At 37.4% G+C, this 14,467-nt stretch overlaps 1 protein-coding gene across 1 annotated transcript in view; it reads left to right on the plus strand.

Moving 5' to 3' along the window:
* Window positions 1-14,467, plus strand: part of ST8SIA6 (ST8 alpha-N-acetyl-neuraminide alpha-2,8-sialyltransferase 6) — a 37,659-nt gene that overhangs the window by 11,368 nt on the left and 11,824 nt on the right. Inside the window, exon 4 of the mRNA XM_081971468.1 lies at window positions 6,009-6,095. Coding sequence (XP_081827594.1) covers window positions 6,009-6,095 — 87 coding nt within the window. The remainder of the gene's footprint in view (window positions 1-6,008; window positions 6,096-14,467) is intronic.

Consider the following 14,467-nt stretch of genomic DNA (forward strand, 5'->3'; position numbering starts at 1 on the left):
GCTCTATCAATGAAATAGTGGAATAGAATCATTAAAGAAAGGATGCAAAAGGAGGGACAGAATAAAATGTGAACGGCAAAAATTAAAATAATTGTTATTTATTTTAAATAATTGAATAGAATTGTTAAATTGTTCCACACTGAGTTGTCCCACTGCAAGTTGGCAGTGGTGAATTTTCCTATGGCAAGTTGGCTATGGTGAGTTGGCTTCAGTGAATTGGCTGTGTTAAGTTGTCCCATTCCCCATCTCAGCATGGCAGCATCTTTATATACTTCAATTTTGAGTCAACATGTAAATGCAATACCTCTATCCCCAAAAGTAGAAATCTACCTATTCCTTTCCCTACTTTTTCCTCTGTCTTAATGGATCCTTTATCTTGTCTTTCTCATGCTACGGACTAATTGATAGTCGGCTATTAGCTAATTGGGCTTCCTGCCTTGGAAATAAATCTACCTCACTTGGATATACTATATAGGTTTGAAGCAAAGAACATGTAATGTCTTATTCACCATTTTTTCTATAGATAATTATTTATTAACAAGATATTTAGACAGGGTTCAATTAGATTGAATTAGTTTCAGTTCAAGATGCTGGAGGAATGAGAGGGCGACTGAGACTGTATTCTGATGCTGAAGCATGTGTGCCACTTCCAGAAACACCTAAGGAATTTTTTCCCAAAGAAAGGATTGCCAGTCCAGCTGGTATTTGGAAATGGAATGGGGAGCGGTATCATTGTGTTATATCTTAGGCCAATTTGTAAGATACAGTAACCGTTCCTAGAAACTGTCCTTGCTTTGAATGAAAGCACCGTCCACAGAAGGGGTGTCACACTCACATCATCCTGCGATGTATCATGACTTTATTTCCCCCCTTTGTTAAAATGGGCGTGGGCATGGCCAACATATGACACATGGCCATGCATGTGTCCGTGGGCTGCAAGTTTGACACCCCTGGTCCAGAGCATATGCTTATTTCATATGTCTAAGCTCAGGTGGGGATCCTACTGGTTTAACAACTGGTAGCTGAGCACATGCTGCGCACGCATGCACAGTTTGCACAAAACTCACCTTCCACGTTACTGCTGGTGAGAAAAACAGTTGAGATGCTGCAATCCACTCTGTCACGCCAATCAGCTGGGCTGATTTCAGAAAAGAAAATATAGGTGAGTATAGCCCAGGGGTGGTTGAGCCCACTTCAAAGTTGGAGTGAACTGGTTTGCTCTCAGCTGATGGTCGAAGCTACCGGTTTGCCTGAACCGGTCCGAACCGGTAGAATTCCACCCCTGTCTAAGCTATTTATATTCTGAATTTCAAGCTTCAAGCTTCAGAGCATCTTCCTTCCCATTATATCCTGAGCTAAAGTGCTTCTTTAGGACTACACAAATCTTTTCAAGGCCTCATACCCTAGGGCTGTTCCTAAACCTTTTGTATCTACTGTGAATTCTAGAGAATATGTAAAAATATCAGGTTCCTACTTAATGATTTTAAAAGTGGTGTTCAGATTGTGAGATTCTCTGGAATTGAATGTTGCAGCTACCATTTTCCATTATGTTGCCAGTTAATGACTTTTCTTCCGGAGCCAGAGAGTTCTTATTTTCTTATCCCCAGCCAGTGAATGTCTTTAGGCAACAACTACCCATTGTAAACTGCAGGAATTTCTCTACATGAAATAATTGCCCCAAGTCACTTCCCTCCCACCGTCTGTAATATCAGCTTTTATTAACCCCTTAATTTATAGAAATTTCCTCCCTTAAGCTTCAAGCTTCTAAGTAAAATTATTTTCTGTCATATGATGATAACCAGCATAACTAAAGGAATGGCTGAATAGATACTCTTATTCATTCTTTTTTCTCTGCTATGCTGAATGATAGTCTGACCCCAAGCTTTCTGTAAAACAGAAAGCTTAGTAAAATTAACAGTATCAGAGAATTGGTTTCTACAGAAACATTTATTGAATGCTCCAGTATTCACTACACTGAAATGCTTATTTTAAGAGTTTTTAAAATGAAGTATTTAATACTTTCTCTATTTTTGGAGTGTACAAGCATGAATAATAATAATAATAATTATTATTATTATTATTAGTGTGTGTGTGTGTGTGTGTGTGTGTGTGTTGTATTTGTGCTGATAAATAAATAAAGGGAGACTAGTATAGATCCATTTCAAGCTATTTAGCTCTCATCAGCTAGCCATACCCTTACTGGGATTCGAACCAGGGCTGTATTACATATTAGGCAGTTATATTAGCCACTAAGCCACAGGCTCTCCTCCTTATCAGCTAAGCCAGGGAAATAGGTATGTATTTGTGTTACAACCCCTGGTATGCCCAAATATGCCCATGGGGAGGAGAGCCTGTGGCTTATCAAGTATAAAGAAATGAAGTTACATACTTTGCCATGACATCTATAATGGATAAAATGTGCCATTTTAGGTGAATGATTACTAGCTGCAGACTAACTGGATTTTCATACTCTAACAGTGAAAGACAGAAAGACAGAAAGAGAAGCGCTGATAAGAAACCTTACTGCTACCTGTTTTGGCTTTTCACTGACTTAAAAGATCTGGTAGTATTTTAATCCATGGTACAAAATTTGTTTGGGAACAGAAATTGTGATTGGGGCTTCAGAGGTTCTACTCCTTCTTTTAATATTGCAGAGTCGAATTACCCACTTTCAATTTTTTCAACATTTGAATTGCTCTAGAAGCAATGGTGGGATTCAAAAATTTTTTACTACCGGTTCTGTGGGCTGTCTTGGTGGGCTTGGTAGGGGAAGGATAAAATCTCCATTCCCTCTCCATTCCAGGGGAAGGTTAGTGCAAAATCCCCATTTCCTCCCGATCATCTGGGTCTCGGGAGGCAGAGAATAGATGGGGCGGGGCCAGTCAGAGGTGGTATTTACCGGTTCTCTGAACTACTCAAAATTTCCGCTACCGGTTCTTCAGAACTGGTCAGAACCTGCTGAATACCACCTCTGTCTAGAAATGATTTGAGTCTTGTCCTGCTTAGAGTTCTCATTTATAGACTACAGAGATTTTTGCATGAATAATTATATGAAGAAAGCTAAATCATATAATGATTTATTCCAGATAGGATTAGGTTTTTCTCATCCCCCAAATTTATAGGAGCTCTACTGAATTACAGTACAATTACAAGTCTATGGGATGAGCTAATTGGGCCTGGTGCAAACAGTGGTGGGGTACGACCAGTATGCCCCAGTACAGGCATACCGGTGCCTGCTGGGAGCAGCAGGTACCGTTCCGGTACGGTGCTCTGGAGGGCCCACCCACCTGCCTGCACTCCTCACCTGTATTTGAGCTGTTTGGGGCTTCCGTGCACTTACACAGAGCATACGGTGCCTGCGTGATGCCTCCCCCCCCCCAAGCAGCTGGAGCGTCATGGAGGCATTGCAGAGTGTCATGGGTGGTAAGCATGCATGCACGCGCTGCACACATGTGCTTGCATGCTGCACACGTTCATGTGGTGGACGCCCGGCCCCATTGCACCGTACTGGTTGCAACAGGATCCGGAATCCACCACTAGGTGCAAACCATTGCTGGCAGTAAATTGCACTAGGCCTCATTTTTGAATCTATAGTAGAATCTGAGTAGGAAAATAGAAGTTTATCTCAGAGACAAAGAATCTGTCGCTACCCAGGTTTTTAGCAAAACAAATATCAGCTGTTCTAGAGAGTATGGCATTAAAATGCTAACAATTGAAGTTTAAAAACATATGAAAGATTGTACTGTAAATTCCTCTTAGTTGGAATATATTATATGGGACTTTCAAGTTATTAATACTAACAACATACATAGGCTCCATGGATTTCAATCTAGTTACTCTAAAGAAAACTAATTCTGAAACCTAACCCACTAAAATTGTTTGCTTTTTTTACATCTGAACAAACTCTCTATGCAAGATGCATTATTATAGGAAAAAACAAATTATTCTGTCGCCATCTTTGTAACCTTTAGATGGCTCATTGCATATGAATGTGATGTTCTGTGAAAATGTGTCTCAGAAGATAAATGTTCATTTAAAAAAAAAAAGTATTCAGAACACTGGCTTTGGACACAAAAGTTTGTGGAAAGATGCCAAGAAATAAATCAATGAAAATTCAAGGCAATATGCCATCCTATGTTGCCTTCACAGGGATTGTCTTTCTCATTAATGTTTTAAGGACCTGATTCAACAACAAGAAGATATTTTTGGCACAAAAATAGGAACAGATCCCTGTCTCAGAATCCGTTTCAGGCAGGATTTTCAGATCTTTCTTTAGAAGGAATTTAGGCTGTGAACCTGAATATTCTCTGGTGCAGTAAAATGTATGTCCCATTCAGGATTGATTGGAAAAGCTTTCACATAACCATGAAGTCTATGGGTGCCTGATAGAAGACAAAATTCAATTCAAAGGGAATAATCATATTAAGATATGCAATTAACTCAATTCCATTTACATTAAATCCTAGCTCAAAAAGAGTCTTGCTTCTGAAATAGAGGTTTAAATTAAGAATTGTAGTGTATGTGTAAAGTAGAATACATGCCTCTTATTCTGGATGTGAAACAGGAAGCGTAATTTTAAATTGGCATGAATAAATAAATTATTTCCTCAGCTACACTTTGGACAAGTATAGCAAGCGGATGAGAAATACATGGACAATCTATAAATAGCAATTGAGAATGGTGAAAGAGCTGCCTTGAATTTTATTTTTTATTTTTTTAGGAAATTCAGTATTTTTATTTTTACATTACGTGTATAAATACTTGAAATCTATTGGCTGAATTATTTTGTAAGTTCTTATTATGTTCTACTAGACAAGATAAATGTATTATTTCTCTAATTCCTGTGTCTACGACATTATTTCTCCTATGTTATGCTGTAACATTTCTCTTTACATCAATTAAAAATATTAGTATACATTCCTTCATTCTAGCAAAATCTTAGTACCTGCTGTTTTACAGCAGGTATATCCAACCTTGGGCCACATTTGTTTGTTCATTTGTTTGTTTATAAATTTTATAGGTCACACATCTTACCGCAGAGTAACTTTGGGCGGCTTACAGTTACATCTTAGTTAAAACATAAAATGTTAAAATCAAATCTTAAAACCATGGGAAGTGGAACAGTGATGTGCGGTGAGGTTTATGGCTGGTGAGGCTGGTGATGTCATCAGGAAGGCGGGGAATGGGATGACGTGTGCAGGAGGCTGAGGCAGCCTCAGCCTCCTGCACATGGGGTCCCATTCCCCGCCTTCCTGAGTCAACATGAAGGGGACCGCGGAGCGCAAGCCGGCGGAGCGTGCTCCATGGTCCCCTTCATGTTGATTCAGGAAGGCAGGGAATCGGACGACGTGTGCCTTTTCCTTTTTCCCTTTCTTTTTCTTTTCATGATGAGAGCGGTGAGGCTCTGCCTCCCCTGACCGCACGTCCCTGAAGTGGAATGGAGCAGAGGTGTGATTTGCTATTACTCAATCAACCACTTCCATTATATTGTTCTCCACTGAGTCCCAAGCTGACTGGCAAAGCCACATCTTTAGCACCCCTACAAAAAGATCGGAGGGTTGGTGCCAACCTTACATTTGGGAGCAAAATGTTCTAGAGCAGGGGTCTCCAACTTTGGCCACTTTAAGCCTGGGGACTTCAACTTCCAAAATTCTGAGAATTCATTTAATGCAGCCTAGCAAGCCCAAAGGTTGAATACACCTGTTTTATAGGTTCAACTTAGTGGGTACGCTTTTAGTTCTATTTTAATTTTGTTCTATGCTGTCCAGAGTCAGTTGCTTATGAGGTGGGCAGTTCTATAAATGTAAATAAATAAAATACAAGTCACAAAGAAAGTCAAATTTTGTAATAGGTTACTTTTTCTCTTACCATGGAGACCACGGGTTTGTTTTCTTTTGTTAGCAAGCTTGTCTTTTCAACTCTACGTATCAATTTCATCAGATGTTGAGAAAGAAATGCTAATATAACCATCTGCTTCATTGCTATGTGTTAAATTATTTTTCTTTTAGATATTCTGAAGATTATTACTTGCAAATAGTTGGTAAACTACAGAACTGTACCTGGAATAGAAGGCCACAAGAATATGCCAAATTCAGGTAAGGGGTTTTGGAAATGAGCCCCACTAAATCTGTGGAACTAGCTAGTGTGACATGTACACTTTGTTTTTTTTTCTTAATTCTACAAAATCAAAGGCAGAAGAACTTTAAATGAAAATGTGATATACTAAAATAATAAAAATGGTATTTTTTTGACTCTCTAACTTGAAATATATTACTGTTTGCATTTTTTTACACTGCTTTAGGAATACAGTGCTATATTAGGGCAATTTTCAGTGGAATGAAAACTAGAGAAATGATGAGTAATACTACTTTTTCTTTCTATTTTTGTGGATGAATTGCAGAATTAATCAGAATTAGCTTAGTGGCTGCAGCATGCTTCCTTCTATAAGTTATATTACATAGAACTATCTTACGTGGCATGTCCTTATTTATGGGAATATGTATTTATATTAGATACTAATTTTGCCCAAATACTTTTCTTTATGGATTTTGCCCCTCCACTTTGTGGAGCGGAGACAGGCAGATATTTTTAAGCTATAGACCACATTCTGTTGCTAGAGGCAGAAGATTGCAGTGACACGGCAATGTGGTTGAAATGTTCAGCCACGTGATTTCTTGCTTTTTTTGTCTTTGTTTTGTTTTTAAAATAAAAAAGTTGTCTAGTAAGGGATTGTTACACTTATTTTGCTTTTTGTTAAAAAAAAATTTACCCAAAAGATACCATTTAAATTCTTTTTTAAAAAATGAACAGAAATGTCATGGAGAATAAAGCTACCAGTGGCTCATTTTGTATGATATGTTTACCCATATGTAATAGAAACATTGCTTAGTCAATAACCCCTTGTTCTGGGTTTGTACAACACACTGAATCATGGGGTAATTTGAACAAATGCAATTTGTATTCACTGCATCATGCAAAGATCAGCCAACAATGAGTAATCATGTTTGTGACATGCTTCTAGATTTAAATACAAGCTCTTATCAACTGCTAGGGAATTAAGAAACTCTTAATGCCTTTTTAGCAATGCTGTTACAGTGAGCTCTGGGGCTAAGCTCATTTGAGATGAGTACTCCCAGTTTGTATTTGGTGTTCAGATTTTTGTTGCCAATGTGTAAGACAGAGCATTTGTTAGTTGAGATTTGGAATTGCCAATTGCGCGACCATTCTGGCACATGATCAAGGTTGTTTTGCAGGGAAGCAACATTGTTGGTGGTGTTAAATAGTTTTGGGTAATTGGCAAAGAGGATGCTTATAATATGATCACAAAGGTCATTTATGTAAAGTAGAAAGAGTGTGGGTCCTAAAACGCTGCCTTGGGGGACACCGCTGTTAACTGGTGCCAGATTTCATAGGGCGCTCCCTATTTTGACTACTTGTTGCCTGTTTGACAGGAACACGGCTATCCACTTGTGCAAGGATCCAGAAATGCCGTAAGAGCTTAGCTTTTACAGTAGTTTGTCATGTACCACTGAATCAAAGGCTTTGTAGAAGTCTATGTAAATTGCATCTATTGCTTTACCCTGGTCAAGTTGTGTGCTCCAAATGTTTCTACAGTGTAGGAGTTGCAAATTACAGAACAAATTTTTCGTGAAACCAAACTGCTTGTTAGAAAGCAGGTTGTTTGTCTCTAAATAGAGGATGATGGATTGGTTTGTAATTGATCCCATGACTTTACAGGTGACGCAACACAGTAAGGTAACACAAAGAAAATTTTCTTGGTAGCAAGTTAGCAAATAGCTAATTTTGAAAACAATGTCCAGATCAAAACTTAAAATAACAACTCAAAAAGCAGATTTAAAAAAATTATTCTGTGCAGTACTTCCTGTAATTCAAACATGATATAAAGATTCCAAACCCAAGCTTTTTATTTTCTGTAAGTGCCCAGGGAATTGAAATATAAAATACATATATTTTCATTTCTGCATGTGTAATCAACTGAATTGTTAATGATTCTATGAAAAAGTATCTTACAAGTATCTGCCTCCATGAAGTTGTCTTTTCTCAGTGCTTTTTCTTATTATAACTTTCAGAAACTACATATTAAAATTTTACTGTGATCTTGCTTTGAAAAAACAGAGAATAGCAAGCATTGTAATCTTTTTATAAACATGAGAAAACAGCCTTTTCCTGTTAAAAAATTTACTACAGTCCTGGAATTTTTTAGTGCAAATATATATTGTGTGCTCATATGTGGGTTTCTTACAAAGGGCCAAATGTATTATGAAAACTAACCAAACAATCTTCTAGGAAGTTTGGATTCAGAGTTCATAAAATCTCTCTCAGAATGTTGAAGAAACAGAGTCTATTCCTTTAAAAAAGGTGTACTGAATTTTTAATGGCAGATAAGATAGGTTGATCCCAGCAGGTAAACTGGGCTTGATTGAGAAGTTTCTGGTTTCCACTTATCTCCCAGTGGAATTAGTTGCATGTTCTTGTCTACATCCTTCTCATACAGTGGTAACCCATCTTCATTGGACAACAGTCATACAAAATAATTGACATGCATAGGGGCTACCTTGGGATATATAGACCATAGTTTCCCTCCCCCTCCTCAAAATCAAATAAAGCATGGCATATGATTGCAGAGATGTACAAAATCAGTGTTGGGTACTATCAGAACTAAAACATTTTTGAGCATCCTGTTTATACATGCACACACACACACACACACACGCACACACACACTGATCTATGATTGTGAACAATGATTTGGCACTACATATAACTTTCAAAAAAACCTGTATTTAATTAATGTGCAGCGTAGAATAGTTAGTGTGCAGTGAGCTTAACATCAATCACCAACCAAGACAAGTCATTTTAAGTAGGAAGTTTGAAGCAGAGAGAATATCTGTCACCATCTGCAGTCACAAATCAATTCTCAGTTGAAACACACAGCCTGGTAATTAACCTACATTTTTGTTTATGTTGTTGGCCTAAATACCAATGCTGTAATTCTAGGCTAAAGCTGCAATGGAAATAAAAGGGGGAAACTATTGTGGCAGAAAGATATGTTAATAAGTGTATGGAACAACAATTGTTAAGAAAATCTTGATTTAGGAGCAGGTGATTTGAAATGTACTGCACAATTCCAGAAACATTTGAATGTACCTGATTTATGGGGTTCTGTATTGCCCTTCAAAAGAAAATATTAGTCTTAGTCACTAGATCAAACTAGTGTTCGAATGTATCCATTAATCAGATTTAAATATTTGTTAAATACTGTGGAGAAAACTGAAACAATGGAAATAAGATTTATTAAAAGGTTCCAATGCAAAATAAATAGGTATTGATATTAGAAGGACTGAAAGAATGAAAAAAAAATGCCAAAATCTACTTTTAACCTGCCTTAGGCATGAAAGCCAGATAAGTGACTTTGGGCCAGTCATTCTCTATCAGCCTAACCTACCTTACAAGGTGGTTGCTTTGGGAAAACAGGAGGAGAAAGGAGTATCTGCTGCATTGAGTAATTTATAAAGTAATTAAGGCAGGATAAAAATAATAATGGATAAAATAGGAAGATCTATTTCTTCAATTAAGTAGGCTGTCAGGCCTGCAGCCAGTTCCTTTTGGGATCTTTGGCCTGCCACACTAATATTCTATTCTACTATGCTGTTTCATTAGTGGGAAATTGGGAGGGAGAATAGTAAGGAGTAGAATGTGATGTTGTCAAAATAAAATTCCTTTCTAGAATCCAAGGTCATTCTTTGTCTGTACACCTCTGCACCTGACCAGAACTGGATGGGTGGAATTGCCAGCATGGCAGTGGAAGATTGGACCATGTAATGGACTTGTGGGTGTGGGGGCAGGATCTTGAACATTCAACTGGATGAGGAAAACCCAGGAAGCTCAGATTTGGTTTTCTCAGATGTGCCAACATGACTCTCTTAATGAATTGGAACTTTGAGAAAAACTTTGCCTTCCACTCTGATTTAATTTTGGATGTTATTTGGAACCCTGACATTAACCTGAATCTGAGCTTCCTGAGTTTCCCCCACCCAGTTGAAAGTTCGTGATCTTGCCCCCACACCCACAAGTCCATCACATGGTCCAATCTTCCATTGCCATGCTGGCAGTTCCACCCATCCAGTTCCGGTCAGGTGCAGAGGTGTAGAGACAAAGGATGACCTTGGATCCTTGGAAGAAATTTTATTTTGACAAAATCACATTCTACTCCTTACTATTCTCCCTCCCATTTCCCCACTAATGAAACAGCATAGTAGAATAGAATATTAGTGTGGCAGGCCAAAGATCCCAAAAGGAACTGGCTGCCTGACATAGGCTCAAATTTTAAAAAAATGAACTGGAAATAAATTAATGCTTACGTAATAGAAGCATAATGTCCTGTTTGGTCAGCAATCTTGCTAATTACTGCATATACAATCTGAATCAGTCACTGGGACCAATAAAAAAAATATTCCAAGTTTTTAGACTCATGCTGGAGATGATCACTAGGAAACTTCCAGCACGAGCACAAAATCTTGGAAGAATAAACCTTGGACTCAATGACTGATCCAGATCCTGCAATATTATCCTGGGAGGCATATATTTGCCTTCATTCACAAGAGATTTGGGCAACCATAGCTTTACATACTACATATACTTTTGAATGCACATATTTTAAACACTTGGGGTAATAACTTTTATTTTTAAAGATGTTTTTATTAACTGAATATAAAACAAAAAATAAATACCAGAGGAAGTTACAAATAATGTTTTTTAAAAGATACAGACATAATATTTGTATGTACATAATATATATCACAATTCTATATATATTTAGTTTTGTTGTATGCTGTCCAGAGTCTTTTACTTGGGAGATTGGTGGCTATATGAATTACATACATACATACATACATACATACATACATACATACATACATACATACAGACAGACAGACAGACAGACAGACATTAAAATATATACATTTCAATAAAAAGTAACCACAATTTATTATAATCATCCACAGTGAATTTACATTTGTTGAGATTCAGGCATACACTCCCAATAACCTTGTAATAATCTGCTTAGACCTGCAGGAACAAACTGCTGGAAAAAACCTACCTCTTCTCAATTGCCTTCAATTATCTGGCTGTTAATATCAAAGTTATGCATAATACATCATTTCCAGATAATATCCTTATATCTTGATTCATAATTACAATGGTAGTTTCTGGAGTTCGATTTATACAACAGGCACCAGATCCATTTATTTAAAAGTATATTATCCAGTCATGATCCCGCGGAAGAAGCTACTGCAATTTTTATAGTTCAGAGAGTTTGTATTATATAGCTGGTCTCTTTTGGTGATCTGCATTTTGACACTAATCCTCAATACCTACATAAAGTATTTTTTTAAAATAAAACCTTGTAAATAGCCAGTCTCAACAGCAGCAGCAGCATTTGGATGAGCTTGGCTGGTCCCCAAAAGCTAAGCAAGCCTGATAGCATTTGAATGAGAAAAAATTCAGTTCTGGGATTGAGAAAAAATAAAAATAAAAACATCTCAGGAAAGGGCAGTTGCAAAGCAATTTCATATTGCTGTTAAATAAACTACATAAATATATACCCAGGAAGCTTCTGATTCTGACTCGAAAGAAATATTTTAATATGGCTATAAGCGAGAGTGGAGATTCATTCTCCAAGCTTGAGGGTAGTTTCTGAACATTTCGTTACCAGGTAAAGTAACATCTTCAGTGGAATTTATGGAATGTCAGTGTTGGTTCTTCTACTTATAAGGGTTTCGAGATGTCAGTAGGTCTTGCAATAGAAGGGTCACATCAGGTGAGGAGTCAGGTGTGAGTCACGTCAGGTGAAACCTGAAGTGTACGGGTGGTAGTGTGGCTGATGATTCTTGCATTGCTCCAATCAAATTGGTGCTATTTGGTGTCAGTGTGGGTAGGGATTAAAAATTTGGGATCATGGCGATTGACTGCCAGCTGGTGGTCATGAATTCTGGTTTTCAGTTGATGTGGTGTTTGTCCCCTGTAGAATTGGTTGAAATTGTTACAACTGGTTTTGTAAATTACATTGTTTCTTTCAACCTCTAGGAATAACAATAGTCCAAAAAACCCACAGTCACAATCCACCAGGAATAATCCAGAACCAAAGACATGATACAGAAGGATGAAAGAAGCAATATAATTTACAAAAACAACTGTAACAATTGCAGCCAATTCTATGTGGGACAAACATCACATCAGTTGAAAATCAGGATCCATAAATGCCATCTTGCAATCAAATGCCATGATCCCAAATCCCTAATCTCTACCCACACTGACCACCAATTGTGATTGGAGCAATACAACATTCATCGGCCACACTACCACCCGCCACACTTTCGAGTTTATTGAAACTTGGCACTCCACAAGCAATTCAACCTACAATCAACCTAAGAACCCCTGAGAATTCAATCAACTGCATAACCAACCAGTGTCCACAATCCCCCCAACCAACATTTCACTTCCCAATGACCCTCACCTGATGTAATCTCCCCACCACAAGACCCGTCACAAGACCTTCACTTTACATGACCCACACTGAGAAGACCCATCACTAGACCTTCGCTTAATGTGACCCTCCCATCACAAGAGCTACTGACCATGCAAAGCACTTATAGGCAAAAGAACACCAAAGCTGACATTCCCTAAATTTTGCTGATGATGCTACCTAGCTTGTTAACAGAACATTTGAAAAGCATCCCCCAGGCTCTGAGAATGAACCTCAACTCTCATCCTACACCCGAGCTACAGATATTTGCCACTGTTATGTGCCTATAAATCATATATAATCTGTAATACAAATCTTCTAGTCATGTGTCTAAAGCACAGTAACTTGAGAATAATTTTTATGGCTCAAAAAGCTAGATGAAAGCAATTGTAGGTGCTCAAATAATGCAAAATTACCGAATTTCAATTCTAGTAAGTGAAGGATGTTGTCATGATTTTTAGTTGCCTCTCTTATGGAAATCTTTCAATTTCTGATTATATTTTGATATAGAAGCTTGTGTATGTGTACATATTTTTTTTATTTTATTTGATCTAATCTAATTTGGTTTGATTTGACTCAAACTGATTTGATTTTAGCACCACCTTCCTCCAGAGCTACTCTAAGCATCTTGAGATAGAAATACAATAACATAAATACAAAAATACAATAAAGACTTTGCCATACATTTTTTTCAAGAGTTAATGAACATCCTCCTGGGCTTTTTTATTATGATTTTCCTACCAGCTTAAACTCATTGATTGATGTTTAGTTTATAAGTATGAATCTGGTTTGAATCTGTTAGTTGGAATCTATTTTAATGAAACATTTTGTTGTTGATTTTGGCTTTATACGTTTCATTGTATGAGAGAGGGATCTTTGTGCTATTAATTTATTTTACGTCAAAGTAAGGTATTTTCATAAAATTGTACATTTTATAAATACTAGATAGTAAGTTCTCACATCCCAAGGTGCAATTAAACCAAGGTGATTTATAGACCAAGTATTATTTGGTGATTCTCAAAGAGGAAAGTGTGTGTAATTACAGGTGCTAAAATCAAAACATTACCAGTATTTAATTTGGCATAATTGTATTCATCTTAAGAAATGAGGAAGGAATAATTTTACAAATATTCTTGTGTTGTCTCTTGTCCCACTGATACATGGTATTAACATAATACTCCTTGATTGCATTTACTTGACATTAGACGATGCATAAAATTAACTGTGAACTTTTTGTATCAGTTTCTAATTTAAAAAAAAAAACATTGGGCCATTTCTGATTATATTGTAATAATGCTCTCTGCGTTGGGAATAGCTTTGCTTCTGAATATTATCCATCATAGAGACATTTTAGCTGATATTCATATCTTTGGCTAAAGCAGATATTTGCATAAACAATAAATGTGCTTTGTAAAATGCAGATTTAAAATGAAAACATTGCAAAAAATATTATAGAATTCCTATTTGGATTACTGCAATGCACTCCCAAGCTGTGACTCAGTAGTTAAGATGCTGCTCTTGTAGACTGGAAAGCTGGTAGCCCAGGTTTGAGACTCAACACGACAGGGTGAGCTCCCATCCTTGCCCCAGCTCTTGCCAATCTAACAGTTCAAAAGAATGCAAATGCGACAGGGGTGGGTTGCTGCTGGTTTTACTATTGGTTCACAACCTGCGCAAGTGAGCGAAGCAAGTGTGCATATGTGCTGTTCAATGTAAAGTGTTCTTTGTACATTTGCAGAACAATTTACAGTGAACTGTGCACTAAAAACCGAAATGGTGATGGCCTAATGGCAGTGAGGGAATCAGTTCAAGGGCATGGCAGACCTGGGTCGCTGATGGTTCTGCGACCCAGGCCTGAATTCCATGACCTGTTCAGCTGAACCAGTAGCAACCTACTTCTGAAATGCGAGTAGATAAATA

This window comes from Natrix helvetica (assembly GCF_964273705.1).
Source record: "Natrix helvetica genome assembly, chromosome: Z".
NCBI lineage: Eukaryota > Metazoa > Chordata > Lepidosauria > Squamata > Natricidae > Natrix > Natrix helvetica.